Genomic DNA, 14,225 nt, shown 5'->3' with positions numbered 1-14,225 from the left:
ATCATACTTATTTGTTGCTAAAATAGAAAATATTATCAATTAATTGTATATTTATATATCTAAATACTTTTGATTCTGATTTTCTGATTCCCTAGATTTAAAATAAACTTTGATGTTTAAAAAACAAATATAATACTAATATTCATCTGATTTGTATTTATTTTATGGGAATGACACTGCATTCTAAAACATTTTAAGAAGCAAAATACAGGCAATCCACAACTTGCAACAGCTCATTTAGTGACCAAAGTTACAATGGCACTGGAAAAAGTGGCTCATTACTGTTTTTCAGATTTATGATTGTTGCCATATCCCCATGGTCATGTGATCAAAATTCAGATGCTTGGAAATAGATTCATATTTATGATGGTTGCAGTGTACAGCCATCATGGGATCATCACGGTTGCAGTCATCTGATCATCTTCTGTGGCCTTCTGACAAGGCAAGTCACTGGGGAAGCCAGATTCACTTAACAACTGTGTTACTTACTTAAAAACTGCAGTGATTCACTTAACAATGGTGGCAATGAAAGTAAAATGGGGCAAAACCTAACAACTATCTTGCTTAGCAACTGAAATTTTGAGCTCAATTGTATTGTAAATCAAGGACTACCTGTACATTCAAGCTCTGTTAATAGCAACATGATCACTGGTGGGATTCAAATTTTTTTACTACCGGTTCTGTGGGCGTGGCTTGGTGGGTGTGGCAGGGGAAGGATACTGTAAAATCTCCGTTCCCTCCCCACTCCTGGGGAAAGGTTACTGCAAAATTCCTATACACTCCCCACTCCACTAACCTGCTTTTCAGCTCCGTTCTCCTGTGCAGGGCAACAAAAGAAGACCCAGCTGATCATAGATGGAGGCGGGGCCAGTCAGAGGTGGTATTTGCTGGTTCTAACTACTCAAAATTTCCACTACCAGTTCTCCAGAACCTGGTCAGAACCTGCTGAATACTACCTCTGAAGATGATGAACCCAACAGTAACTGGTTGAATGTGCTAACAAGAAATAGAGCAAGCAGAAAAACATCCATATTTATTCATATTTATTTCATCACTGTAGAAAATATTAAAATTCTGCATTAATTATTAACATTTCAAAGCTGATCTTTCACAGATCTGCATTCCTCTTTTCAACACCAAAGTTCCATTTTCCAGAGAGGAAAAGATACTGTTTTTCATAGCTTGTTCCAATTTACATTATATCCAAAACTATTTTTAGTTGAGTTCCATTAAAAATAAACTGACAAATTTAGTCAATGTTGTTTGCATGCTGAATGATTTTTATTTAGAACCAGTTTATAAAAATAAAATACAAAATAATTTAAAAACAGAACTCAAAACATTTACAAAAACTTGATATGATACAAATGGGGTAAAATAAATAACTACATCTTTATGTACAAATGAGCATTATAAAGACACTATGTCAATACCTTGTTCTGAATGACTGAGCAAAAATAGTAAAACATCTAATCTGAACTCTGAACACAAGGAAAGAAAAGTTTGAAATTCTTGATGCTACTAAGTTACCTCTCCAGAATATGTTTTTATCTCAATTCATTGTATTATCCTTGAAATAGTAAGTATTTTCTGAATAAATAATAGATGGCCTTTTAAATTTAAAACAAAAGTCAGACTGTTGAGAATTTTCAAATTAATATGGTCATACCTGGCTTTGAAATTTAATTTAATTTTGTTTTGTTTTTTTGCAAGAAGGCAAAACATAACAGGCCATGAATAATTCACTAATAAAGGGAAATATTTAGATATTCGCTTTCTGATCACTGAGGAACAACATGCAACTGGAGATTAGAGAACCATTTAAATGCATAATTCTGTTCTAGAGAATCCGAGCTGTGTAACAGGTCCTTTTTAAGGCAAGCTTTTACCCGTCAGCACAGCATTAATATTACTCTCCTTTATACTGGTCCAGATAGCTGAAACACCTCAAATCTGAGACCTAAGCTGTTATTTTGCAAATGAAAGAGAAATGGGAAGGGCTCAGTGGCTCCCATTTTATGCCAAACTGAAATATTTGAATATGAGCACACTAGACATAGACACAATTCAGCAATGGTCCCAATGTGTTCCCTGTTCTGCTCCAGGATGGAAAGGGCAATCCATATTCTTGGCCCCTGAAAATTATTTCTACCTAGCAACAGCAACTATATACAGGGGAGAGATACTTGTTTTAGCACTATACAGTGTGTCTTCCAGGTTTTAAGAAAAGAATCTAACCAAATCAACCTTTTGTTTTCTTAATTCATTCTTTCAATCACTTTAATAGGAAATAATTTAGGATTTTTTTTGTGCTAATTTATGCCAAGTTGAGAAGCCACAAGTTAGTGGGATGAGGCATTATCCTCATTAGTTTGTTTTTCCTTTCTGAAGAATAAATGGGGAGGAGGGAATCTTCACTAGTTCTTCTCTTCCTGTAATATTCTATCTGACCTCCAATCTTCTTTTGCTTTCTCCATTTTTCCAACAGAAAGAGTGTACTGCATTATTCAATTCTGGGGCAGTCCTCCTGGCAAATAACAGTCTGGACCTAACCCAATATTCCCAGTGGAAAATTAAGGCAAAAGGCTGAAATTTAAGATGAACAAAAGCTAAAAATTATCAAAGCAAGGTTCCGTCTATGATCTAAGAAATAAATTTAAAAATTCACGTTTTGATAAATTTTGAAGAAATTTCTTTTCAAATGATCACTCCAGTTAAAGTGTGATAATAGGCTCCTTTTACTAGCAAAAACAAGTATTTTGAACTGTAACCTGAGCATAGAGAATTGTGTGAAATTTTGAGATATAAAGGAGTATATCATTACACAGATTCTTTCTGTATCCCATCATAGTGCTTTCTACATTTAAAATGTCCTTGTGATAAATTATTGCAGTAGAAAAGGAATACATTTCTTTGAACTGTCTATAAGCAAGCTGAACTGTGTTCATAAAAACTTGCTCATCTAAACAACCACAGAAGTTAAATTGAAAAATTTTCAAGGGGTTTGCCATTATTATTTTTTTCTAGTTTTAAGGGTTACCATTATTAGTGTTACTACAACGATAGAACACAATTAATAGTATTGGAGTAATGAAGTTATCACTAATTTTTTTTTAAAGAAGACCAGATAGTAGTTCTCATTGTTTCTTTCTCTCAACATACAGCCTATGCATTATAATTATATGAATGAGTATGAAATAGGTGACACACTCAATTATCATTTTATAATAAAAGCTATTACAATTTGGTTTCAATTTGTTTTCTGTTTAAAAAAACTATTCTGAGGGATTACAGAAGGGAAAAGTTTTTCTGAAATAGAATGCAAAACTGTAGAAAAACCAATGTTACATGTATATTTCTGTTCATATGAACATTATTAGTCAACTGCTTGTTCAAATGCACGCAGACTAACAAACGTCTCCATACATCTGATTTGAGGACTGGGCCCACCTATCTCCTTAACCTGTTTCCCTTGAAAGAAATACTTGGTAAAGCAAAAAGTTTATATAAACAACAATAAGCACGGAATCTAGTGTTTTGTTTCATATTTAATATACAGTAACAGAAGAGATTGTGCAGTCAGATCATCTAGTTGAGTACTCAATCAATTTAGGGAAGTATCTATTAGCTATTATTAGTCAAGACTCATAAACAAATCAGACAATATATTATAGACATGGGATCTCATTCATTCAAGTTGTCTCTGAGGTGTTAATGCAGTTCTTAGAATCTGCATGTTTTCCTCATGACTTGTCTAATGTAGGAATGCCCTCACCCCTCCACACCTCAGCAGCAAAATTCACGGTACACTAAAAGAAAAGACAGCAGGGAACGGACATCATGTTGGATTCTCTTACAGCTGAATTAAACGTCCTCTTGTAACTGATCACCCCTTAAGACAGGATGGTCAGAGGATCCATTCTCTGAGCAAAACTGGTACTAGAATACTACCTAAACAAAAGTCTGAATTAACCCTAATGTCAAACATTAAATGATTGTAACTAGAGAAGATAGCATAGCTAGCATAGCATAGTTGACAACATACCAGCTAAGATTAACCATCTAAATTTTCCATCTTAAATTGTATGTAAAAATATTTTTCCCTCCAAAATATAAACCAGTTGTCCTTATTTTTCCACAGTAAGATATTTTACTTGCAGCAGAAAAAGATAACATGTAATATTTTAAGATGGATAGATTTTGAAAAATGCAGGCACTCTTTCACTTTTAAGGTCTTAAAAAGTATATATTCTATACCATTTAGTATCCATATATTAAAATTATTGTCCTTTGTCTTTTGGAAACTGCTTTTATATAAATGGATTACTATTACAGAAAGACAGCTGGCATTGTTTATATTGTTTATATTTATTGCAGGAAACAACTGAGCTATTAGAGAACTACATTTATCCAAACTCTAAAAGCAAAGACCTATAGCTCTGATTAGAGCAGTCCTACTTGAAGAGAAAGATGACCAACCAAATTTAACTTTTCAATACTATCAAAAGCTCCATGTTTTTGATACAAATACAATATAAATGGATAAATTATCTCTGATGCAAATGTAAACATATCTGTTTGTTTCGTTCTAAGAGTATGCATTTGCCTACAAAGATAATACAGATGGTAAGTTTCAGCTGTTTTTGGTTCCGTGCAGTACATATACATTACAGACAATAATATGATGTAAGGATTAATGTGCCTGCAATGTACCTTTAATTCTAAAAAATATGCCACCATCCCCAACCAACCCTCAACAGTCTGGCAGGAATATTTTTTTTTTTAATTCTTGCTAAGACCCCAGTATAATGTGGATCCCTAAAGCAGTAACTTTTCAGCACGGCGGCAACAGTGCCAAAGCCAGTATATCAACATCTGGCTATTCATAGAACAGAGCAGGTCTGCATGAAGGTAGATGGTGCTCTTACTGAGTTTAATTGGCTAAATGTTCTATGAATTCTACAGAAAGAATAAAAAATAACATTTCTTATTCTGGCTCAAGCTGTGGAGGGCAGGACTTGCTTATTCAGATTAAACCATGCATATTATTTGTCTTGTCTTTTACTAACATATTAATCTTGAAACTTACTATTCAAGGCAAACTAGATTAATACATTCTTTCTCAAAGTTACGAGCACAATTATTTTATTAACTAAAGGGATTGTAATCTAGATTAACTTACAATACTTTTTTGGTTTGCTTCCTGAAGCAGTAAATGTTGCGGAAAGAACAATGCACATTAGTAACAAAATCATTGATTACTACAGAAAGGTGTGATGATAGTAGTCTATTACAATAATTTAAAGCTCTGTTAGTAAACCATTGGTTTTCTAATAACTATTAGGTTATGTTTTGGCAGAATGATAACCTAAGAAGTGAACCCACTCAATACATTAAAAAACACATTGACATTAACCTGTGCTTTCCACAATGACCATTTAGTCTGGAACATGCCTTCTTGCATTTCTACAACATGGAAAGAAATACAAATGATTTTAACATAAAAGAATCTGAACATTACGGTAATATTGGGATACACATACCATTTGTTAGAGAAATGTATAATAGTTCTACAACATTCTTTTGTTAATGCATAGAATAGATATTGTTTTGTCCCTGACAGCAAAGCATGAAAATAAATCTTTGGGATATGCATCTCCATACATGCAAGGGAAGCTGTTCTTACAATACTGATGCTCTGGACATATTTATGAAGAAATTCCTCCAGGGACTTTCTAGAAATATTATTCCTTAGGTGTAATGTAAAATATATATATATATATATATCCTTGCAGATTTTTCAAATAATTTAAAAATGGTTATATGTAAAGGAAGGATTTTTAAAGTTGGACTTGAGAAACCAGATCAATCCCCCAAAAAGGAATTATAATAAAGAAATTATATAGCTGTGTTGTTTTTTATATCAACTCAAATTATACAGCTTCACAATATATTCCATGGAAGCACTTATTGGAAAAGAGCTGAAGGTGTAGAATATTTCAAGCACCTTATTGGAATAACGTGCTTGGCTGAATGTATGTTTATAGAGCTGATAAATGTTTTTTAAAAATTGACTTTTTTACTGTCAGTAACCTAAAGAGAGAGTCCTTGCATTGCTGCAGTAAGTAGAGAACAGGGTAAAAGCTGGCAAAGCAAGATGAAGAGAAAGTCTTGACTTTTTTATATCATACATATCTATTTATCACCAACAGTATCATGACAAACACTTTAACAGAAAAAGTTCTCATAAGGGATTAGAAAGATACAGAAAGAGGATGAAAAGAAAAAATCAAGACCCTACACTGACCTTGGCTATTAAACACATCGTTTCTCAAAGTCCTTCCATTTTATTCAGAATGGTAAAAGTGAATTGTCAATGCTGATACGAAACACTGAATTGCTGAGCAACTCCATTTTGAGTACTCTTTCTGTTCTGAATTGAGCATGAAAAAATATTCAGCTTTGTGCATGCCAGCAAACAGGAATAGCAAGGCCAAGGGTATATAATTCAGGCACGTAACTGAAAAAATACAGCATGATCTGTGGTCCATAATTTTACAAATGTAATGGAAAATCAGGAAAGTATATAGAAGCATATATGTGTATGTATGTATATATTTATAAATATTTATAATATATTACTTACTATAAGAACATGCAATTATTGGTATAGCACCTATTATACAATATAATACAACAGATCTTTTAAATCATTCAGTTTCTCAAAGTATAGCAAATATGCTCCAGATAGTGCACTCCTTCTGTAGTGCTTGAAACCTGAATGAGGCTACGATTCCACACTGTGCTACATTACTTATGGGGAAAAATACATATTTAAGAGTAAAAAATTTCCAACACATTCTGACAGAACAAGAGAATTCAGTGCAGCTTCAATGCAGCATTAGAAATGTGTTAGCTCACAGAGAAAATGTTCCCTTTTTTTATCCAGAGTTACAATTTTGGCAGCAAATAAAATAACATTAAAAATAATTTATGCTGGCTAAGGCGTATGATGACTACAACAAGCAGATCAGTAATTACCAAAGTTCCTCTTATATTTAGCTTCTTCTAATCCATATCTCCATTTAAAGAACTGGTCATACTTACTTTACACACTGCATTGTATTCCATTCCATCACTGATTTCTGAATCTAGCAATCTAAATCAATCACACCTATGTTTGGGAAAACTAGAAATTGCCAATCTTATTCAGTAGGTAATATTTTGGAGCAATGGAAGACTACCTTTAAACACAAGTTTTAATGTCCTCTTTTCCATATTTCAAATCAAGCATATTTTGGAGGAAGTGGGAGGGAATCTACCATGTATATCTACACTATGGCAAAATCAAGAGGATGCTTTCATAGATATAGCACTATTGGTCAGGTATTGGCTCTGTACATATTGGGAAATGTGCATACTATTTTTTTCTATACAATATAGGATTAGAGACTTTTAACATTTCAAACACAGTCCTGTAACCTTATCCTACCAAGTGGTAACTCCTAGAGAAAATAAAGGATCTGCTAATTTTCTCTAGCATACTTCAGTCACCTTTATGAAGAAATTTAGAGCTTCAATTTTCTTCTAGATTAAGGATGAAGTTTCAAGTTTAAATGTGTAAACATTTCACTTCTTCAGTTTATAACACTGGAGATGAACATTATAGTAAGGTTAAGTGAATAATTTCATAAAGGATAAAAAATTCTAGTTAAGTTTTACACTGGCTGTCTCAGTGATGCCCTGAGAAGTAATTGCATTCTAATGTAACTATAAAGATGTTACATGATCCCAAACCCTTTGTATTTCTACCATAATTTAAGATTATCTGACTTTTATTTTATAACTGGAACTGGCCCTAAAAATTAATAAACAGTTAAGTAATCAAATGGATCAGAACCCAAATGCATAACAGAAGCTTTGGGATCTGTAAATATAAGTACACGTTGTTACCTCAAGCTCTTAAAATACAGGGTTGTAATCCTGTGCAATTATATAAATACGTTTTTCTTTCAATTAGATAATTATCAATCAAGAAGGAATGTGGGCAATGGACAAAGTGAAATTGTTTGTGAAAAAGGCCAATATTACACAGAAGACTTCGTAGAATTTTTCTGACTCAAATAATGTGCTTTTTAAAATCTTTAAAAACATAGCAGCTGATTAAACCTCAAGCATAGCAGTGTCCCAGTACATTTCTTTCAGGTTTTATAATTTTCCTTGATGAAAATCTAGAGTCAGCTTATTGTTTTAATAAATAAAAAGGAAAGAAAAATCATATTAAAACACTAATCTCCCAAACAATGTGATTCCAGATGGACTTTCTGGCTGTTCCATCTCCACTCTCCAGCTTCCCTGATCTGCTTGCTGCCCTTTCCTGGGCAATGCCTGGCCACTCCTATACAAAGTGAGCCATATAAATAATTCATCTTAAAAGTTGTTTTTCTCTGAAAGTCAGGATAAATGCTAATCTTTGAAGGCGGTCCCGTTTTTTTTAAAATACATAGTACACAGACACAACATGCATTAGATTGAATGGAGAGGGGGGTTGACACCTGACAAGATTCAGTTCCTATCTGCTAAGTTTACTGGCTGATTTGTTCTTCCCAGTGGGAGGTTTAATGCTAGAAGAGTGATGGCAAGAGGTACTAGATCCTTTCAGACCGTTTTTGCTCGATTTGTTGTAGCAGTGCTCTTGTTGACAGGATCTCCTGGAAGATGAAGAACCTGAAAGACTAGGAGGCGATTTACTCCTTCCAAGATGTGGGGATGAACTTCTCTGCTCATGGTGTGGCCTTCCACCCCGAGATGGTGAAGAACTGGCAGTACGGGGCAGAGAAGAGCTCCTAGGGGAGGCACTGGGACTGCGTCTGGGAATGACTGGGCTTTTGGGTGGAGTCTTGGGGCTATGTGGAGATCCTGGACTCTTAGACTGTGAAGGGCTTCGTGGTTTTTGAGATCCATTCTGAAGGATCTGAGCCAGGCGGGAGATCAGGTCTGAATCAGAACTGCTACTTCCTAGCACTTTGTACCTCCGCAACCTTGAAAAGAAAGAAGAAATTTGTCATTTCTGCATTCTGTTCTTTAATGCAGGATATGTTATATTACATATATTTTATGTATTTCCATGTTCAACTTATAGTTAGGCTTTAAAATATTTACATTACATTAACAGTCAATTCACAACTGGATTACTGTAATTCTCTTTACATAGGGCTGCCTTGAAGACAATTCAGAAGCTACAGCTGATCTCAAATGCAGTGCACAAGGAGTAATAGAGATCCTTGTTGTGTCCATGTGCCATTGCTGCTTTATGAGCTGCACTGGCTACTAGTTAGCTTCTGGATGAAATTCAAAGTTTGGTCACCATCTGTGAAGCCCTTCAAGTTTCCGACTGTTTCTGGCTACTCTAATATGCTTGGTCAGAGTGAATATGCTCCAAATCCCTTTAGTTAAATGCTGTCATCTTGTGGGAACAAGGAAGCGTTCGTTCCTTCTCTGTTGGTTCATGCCCTGTGGAACAGCACCCCTCTTAGCTCCCACTATTCAAGTGTTCCAGAAGTCTCTTAAGTCCTAACTCTGTTCTTGGTTAGGCCTTTTCTGGAGTCCAACTTTTTTTTTAAACGTTATTGATTCAGTCTTGTTCAGGTGCTCCTGTTGCTTATTTTATAGAATCTTCTCAAAGTTGAGCAGCATTAAAAACTAATAAATAAACAAGAAAGAAATCTATACAATTCATCCCCTATATGAATCTACTATATAAGCTCTGTTAATTTGATGGCTAGGAAAAAGGAACAAATATTTTTAGTACAGTAAGAACACCACCATGTTATTATTTTCTTGTTGAAATCCAAAAAACTCTTTCTCAAAGATTATTTAAACACAAGAAAAAAAAACACCATTATTCAAAACTGACTTTTAAAGTTTAACAATATATACTTTTTAAGATTGTGTTAACATTGCTGTTTAACTGGAGTTTTTGTTGTTTATTTTTGACATATTTAATTGTTTACTTATTTGCTTATAATTGCTAAATTTAGTATAACTGACTTCCTATATCTAACTTTTTATCTATATAAAAATATCATCTAACATGCAACCTCTGTCTGTGTTACATACCTATATGATATAGCTATATCATTGGAGAAAGTTGTTAAGCAAGACTGTCCACTCATTCCCTTCCTATTTATTTTTTACATTAATGACATTATAATGATGATGGAATCACAAAGCTTTTTTTCTTGCTCATTGAATACATGCAAAATCTCAATTTTAATATATACTGATGACATGACTCTTATCTCTTGCACCAAGACTGGCTTTAAAAGACTGCTGGTCATTGGCTGAATATTGAGAAAGAATAAAACTGTGGCAATGAACTTTAGCACAAGTAACATGGAAAAAACACACGGTCAATTAACATCCACAAAATATAGCAATGTTCTTCCTTCAAATATCTAGCAACTCCTTCTGCAAGTGGGGTACATATCTATCTATTGTTTTAGTAATGTACAATAAGAGTTATCCTGAAGAGGCTTTTTTTTTTTTAAGTTAAAAGGAAGGCAACTTGTAACCACAACTGAAATACTTCAGGATAAAGTGATATCTCAGATATTATATGGGAAGGGGAATATGAAGGCTACTGCTCAATTGAAAATAGTCCAAAACAATGTTTTCCCCCAGGTATTCTGTTTCCTGACTAAAGATGAAAGTAGGTCTACCTTCAATCTCTGTTAAGACTCCATCTTGCATTGCTAAGGTACTGGGAGAAATTAGAAAGCCTTCAACAACCCTGCATATTTAAATCCTGTTACTTGCATTATATGGGTGGGAATCGATGGACCAAACCTTTGTCTCATATACTATAATTTTTCTGCCACTTGTTACGGAACTTACTCAAGCAGAGAAATTTTAGAAGTAGACTCTCTGAAGGGGATACCAGTACACATGGTACTGTAGTAGCAGTCATTCAAATTTTCATTGTCCACCATTTATAAAAAACATGGACGCCTTTCCTAGTATAGATAGTTCTCACTTAGTGACTACTTCGGAGAGCAACCTGAAGATTATGAAGTAACTTTGTGGACTAATGCCTGCATTTATGACTTTTGCAGTGTGTCTCTGTCTCTCAGTAATATATTTGCCATTACAGTCAGTTAGTATTCATTGTCCCGTGTAAAATTGTAAGCACAGACATGATCACATGATTTTAGTACGGTTGCTTAATGAGGACTATCCTTATCTGGCTAATATTCCCAGTGTTCCACTACAGAAGGCTTTTACATTCCACCACTTACAGATTATGCCTGTAGCATATCTCAAAGAGCAATTTTGCAAAACATTCCATGAAACAGCACCTTGCTGGTCAAGTGGAAGACATAATTCTATAATGAGATTAGGAGGAAAACACTGATGATCTACCAAAGGAGTTGGAGGCAAAAGAACTGAATTACCCTTTTTCCACATGCAATTTTATTTATTAGCAATCAGGTTGCTAACTTTTGCTATTTAGTTTATATTATTCACAACACTTATACAGCCACCTATCTCATACTATGATTTTAGGTAGCTCACAACAATCCATAAAACAGTTTAAAACATACCCTTCCCCCCATCCCAGATCAAACATCCTCATAGTTGAATCTCCTATCCAATGTCTTCTGGGAGGCTTAAAGAGTATGGTCTGATCTCTGGTGACAACCACTGAGATGGCCACCAAAAATATTCAAGAGAGGGAATCTGGAGCACATTCATCCTATCTAAATTAGCAGGATAAACAGATAATCTCAGGGAGACACTGTTCTCCAAGTAACCAGGCCTTGTGCCATGTATGTCTTTAAAGATGATAGCCATCCAGAATCACCTTATCGAGGAGATGGGCAGCATATAAATTTAACAAATAAAATAAAAATAAATAAAATAACCAGCACTTTGAATTGCATCTAGAAAGAAACTGGAAGCCAGTGCAGCTCATGCAGCAGCACTATTGCTCAAATAAATAACGGGATATCCCAATCTGTGCATGCCACTGCATTCTGGACCAATTGCAGTTTCTGTATAATTTTCAAGGAAAACCCCATATAGAACATATAGCAGCAATTCAAACAGGAAGTGATTAAGACATCAATGATGGTGAGAAAGACCTCCCAGTCCAAGAATGGGTACAATTGGTGCAAAGGCAGATCTGTTTAAAGGCCTTCGTGATCACAGCTGTTACCTGCTCCTCCAGCAGGAACCATGAGTCTAAGAGGACCCCAAATTGCAGACCAAATCTGTGCAGGGGAATATTATCCCATCAAGAGTCAGAAATGTCAGTTCTCCAGATACCAGGGGGCCAAAAACCCACAAACAGTCCCTTTTGTTAGGATTGACTCAGACCAGCTTTTTACTCATATAGGCCTTTACAGCATTCAGGTGCTGAGCCAGCACCTACACAGCATCATTTCTCCACCATGGGTAGAAGTCTATAATTGGGTATCATCAGCATACTGATGATACCAAACCCCGTTCAATGCATGACCTCTCCTAATAGCTTGACATAGATGCTACATAGGATTGGTAGCAGCCGTAGTGAAAGAAAAGTGAACCACTGCAATTCAGTATGCCCCACTCCCCAGAGCTGGTTGATGATATCAAAAGCTGCTAAGAGGGCCAGAATGGACACACAAACCACATCATTCAACTCTCCAAATATCATCCAAGTGCTATGTCCTCTTGAGCTCAAAAATACATTTCTAAATTCCAAACTGTAGCATTAGTTTAACTCAGCTTAATTTTTTGCATGTGGCACATTTTTATGTAGGTTGCATTTCTTTTTATTACTATTATTTTTATTTTCATTTTAAGTTTGTTAAGTCTTTTAATTGTTGCATGCTGCCCAAAATCAGGCTCTTATAAGATGGGCAAGCATACAAGTGTGATAAATTAAATCTAACAAGTTTTGCTGTGTTATCACCTAGTCACAAAAATAAAATCATAACTTACTGACTGTATTATACTGTATAATACAAACACAGTCTATTTTATTTCCTATATTTTCTTCTAACCAAGCCACTTTCACTTATTTTAAATAAAATCTCATTTTGTTATTTTTGATGTTGTTTGCATTACAGCAAATAGAAAACATAATATGTATTCTAGCAGCATTATCAAAAGACATGTTACAGTGAAGCTATAGGTTAAATTTTCTGACTATTAAGTGCAGTCTTTTAAAGTATAATTGAATACAGTTATATTACTGACATACACACATTACCGATTTCAATACAGAGGACTTATTATAAAAATGAAAGAATGTGTTTTTATATTCACATACAGATAAACAATTCTTATCATCGCCTTAGAATTATAGAACTCAAATCGGAAAACCAAAACATTTAGAAATCTAGTACCTCATATCCACTTCAGGTACAGATTACAAATGTTAACTCATACAAACCTTTCCTCAGTTTTAAATGAGGAAAAATTATTTGCATATGCACTTGTGTTTCCTCCCAAATAATTAAAGCAACAAAGACCGTGCAATTTTTCAGGTGTTATACTATACAGATGTGCACTTACCTAACTTCTACTCCAGGCCTTGTTGGTGGCCTTCCTGGGGGTGGCCGAGGAAAAAACTGAGCTGAGTTTGAACTGCTAATATTATCTGTAGTAGTCCAAGATACAGGTCTTGGTATTTTGCTTTTTCTGGGTTGAGGGTTATCTGATGACAAAAAGCTCTCTTGTACTTGACTCTGCAAATGAGTGTCCAATGTTAATTTCGAAAAGGAGGTCAATACATCTTCTGAAAATGGTATGGGACCTGCTACTGCTGTTTCTGTCAGTGACTTGTCGGAGGCACTTGAAAGGTCACCCAGAAAAGTTCTGAGCTGTCTCTTTTCTACCAGTAGTCTAACCAAGTCTGTTTGGTGGGCCTTTTTTAGAAGTAGCTTCTCCTTTGCTGAAACAGGAGAAGATTCTGATGAGGAATCTATATCTTGTGCTAAAACTGGTATGCGACTCTGCCTAGCTACAAATGGAGATCTAACTAATTCTTTTTTGGACTGACTAGAAGTTTCAGTCTCTGAAATAGAATAGAATAGTTCTCCATTTCTTTGAATACTTTGCTCTTCTTTTTCCTTTTCATTCAAAAGTGTGGCAAGTTTCACTTGCTGGCATTGCAATTCCTTAGCATGATCAATATCCTCATCATGGAAGCCATTTTCATGCACTTGTATTTCTTGACT

At 34.8% G+C, this 14,225-nt stretch overlaps 1 protein-coding gene across 4 annotated transcripts in view; it reads right to left on the bottom strand.

Annotated features, from left to right (window-relative positions):
- Positions 1–1,262: 1,262 nt before the first annotated feature.
- TTBK2 (tau tubulin kinase 2) overlaps positions 1,263–14,225 on the bottom strand; it is a 68,805-nt gene continuing 55,842 nt past the window's right edge. For all 4 annotated transcript variants that reach the window (XM_026709461.2, XM_087921768.1, XM_087921767.1 and 1 more), the window contains 2 exons: positions 13,561–14,225; positions 1,263–9,041 (listed from right to left, as the gene is read on the bottom strand). The exon at positions 13,561–14,225 is cut by the window's right edge and continues 603 nt beyond it. In XM_026709461.2, the coding sequence (XP_026565246.1) occupies positions 8,573–9,041; positions 13,561–14,225 (1,134 nt within the window). In that variant the 3' untranslated portion in view covers positions 1,263–8,572. The remainder of the gene's footprint in view (positions 9,042–13,560) is intronic.

Source organism: Pseudonaja textilis, chromosome 1 (genome assembly GCF_049901715.1).
Source record: "Pseudonaja textilis isolate UNSWEBS1 chromosome 1, rPseTex1.2, whole genome shotgun sequence".
In the NCBI taxonomy this organism is placed as follows: domain Eukaryota; kingdom Metazoa; phylum Chordata; class Lepidosauria; order Squamata; family Elapidae; genus Pseudonaja; species Pseudonaja textilis.
This window is presented reverse-complemented; position numbering and strand designations above follow the sequence as displayed.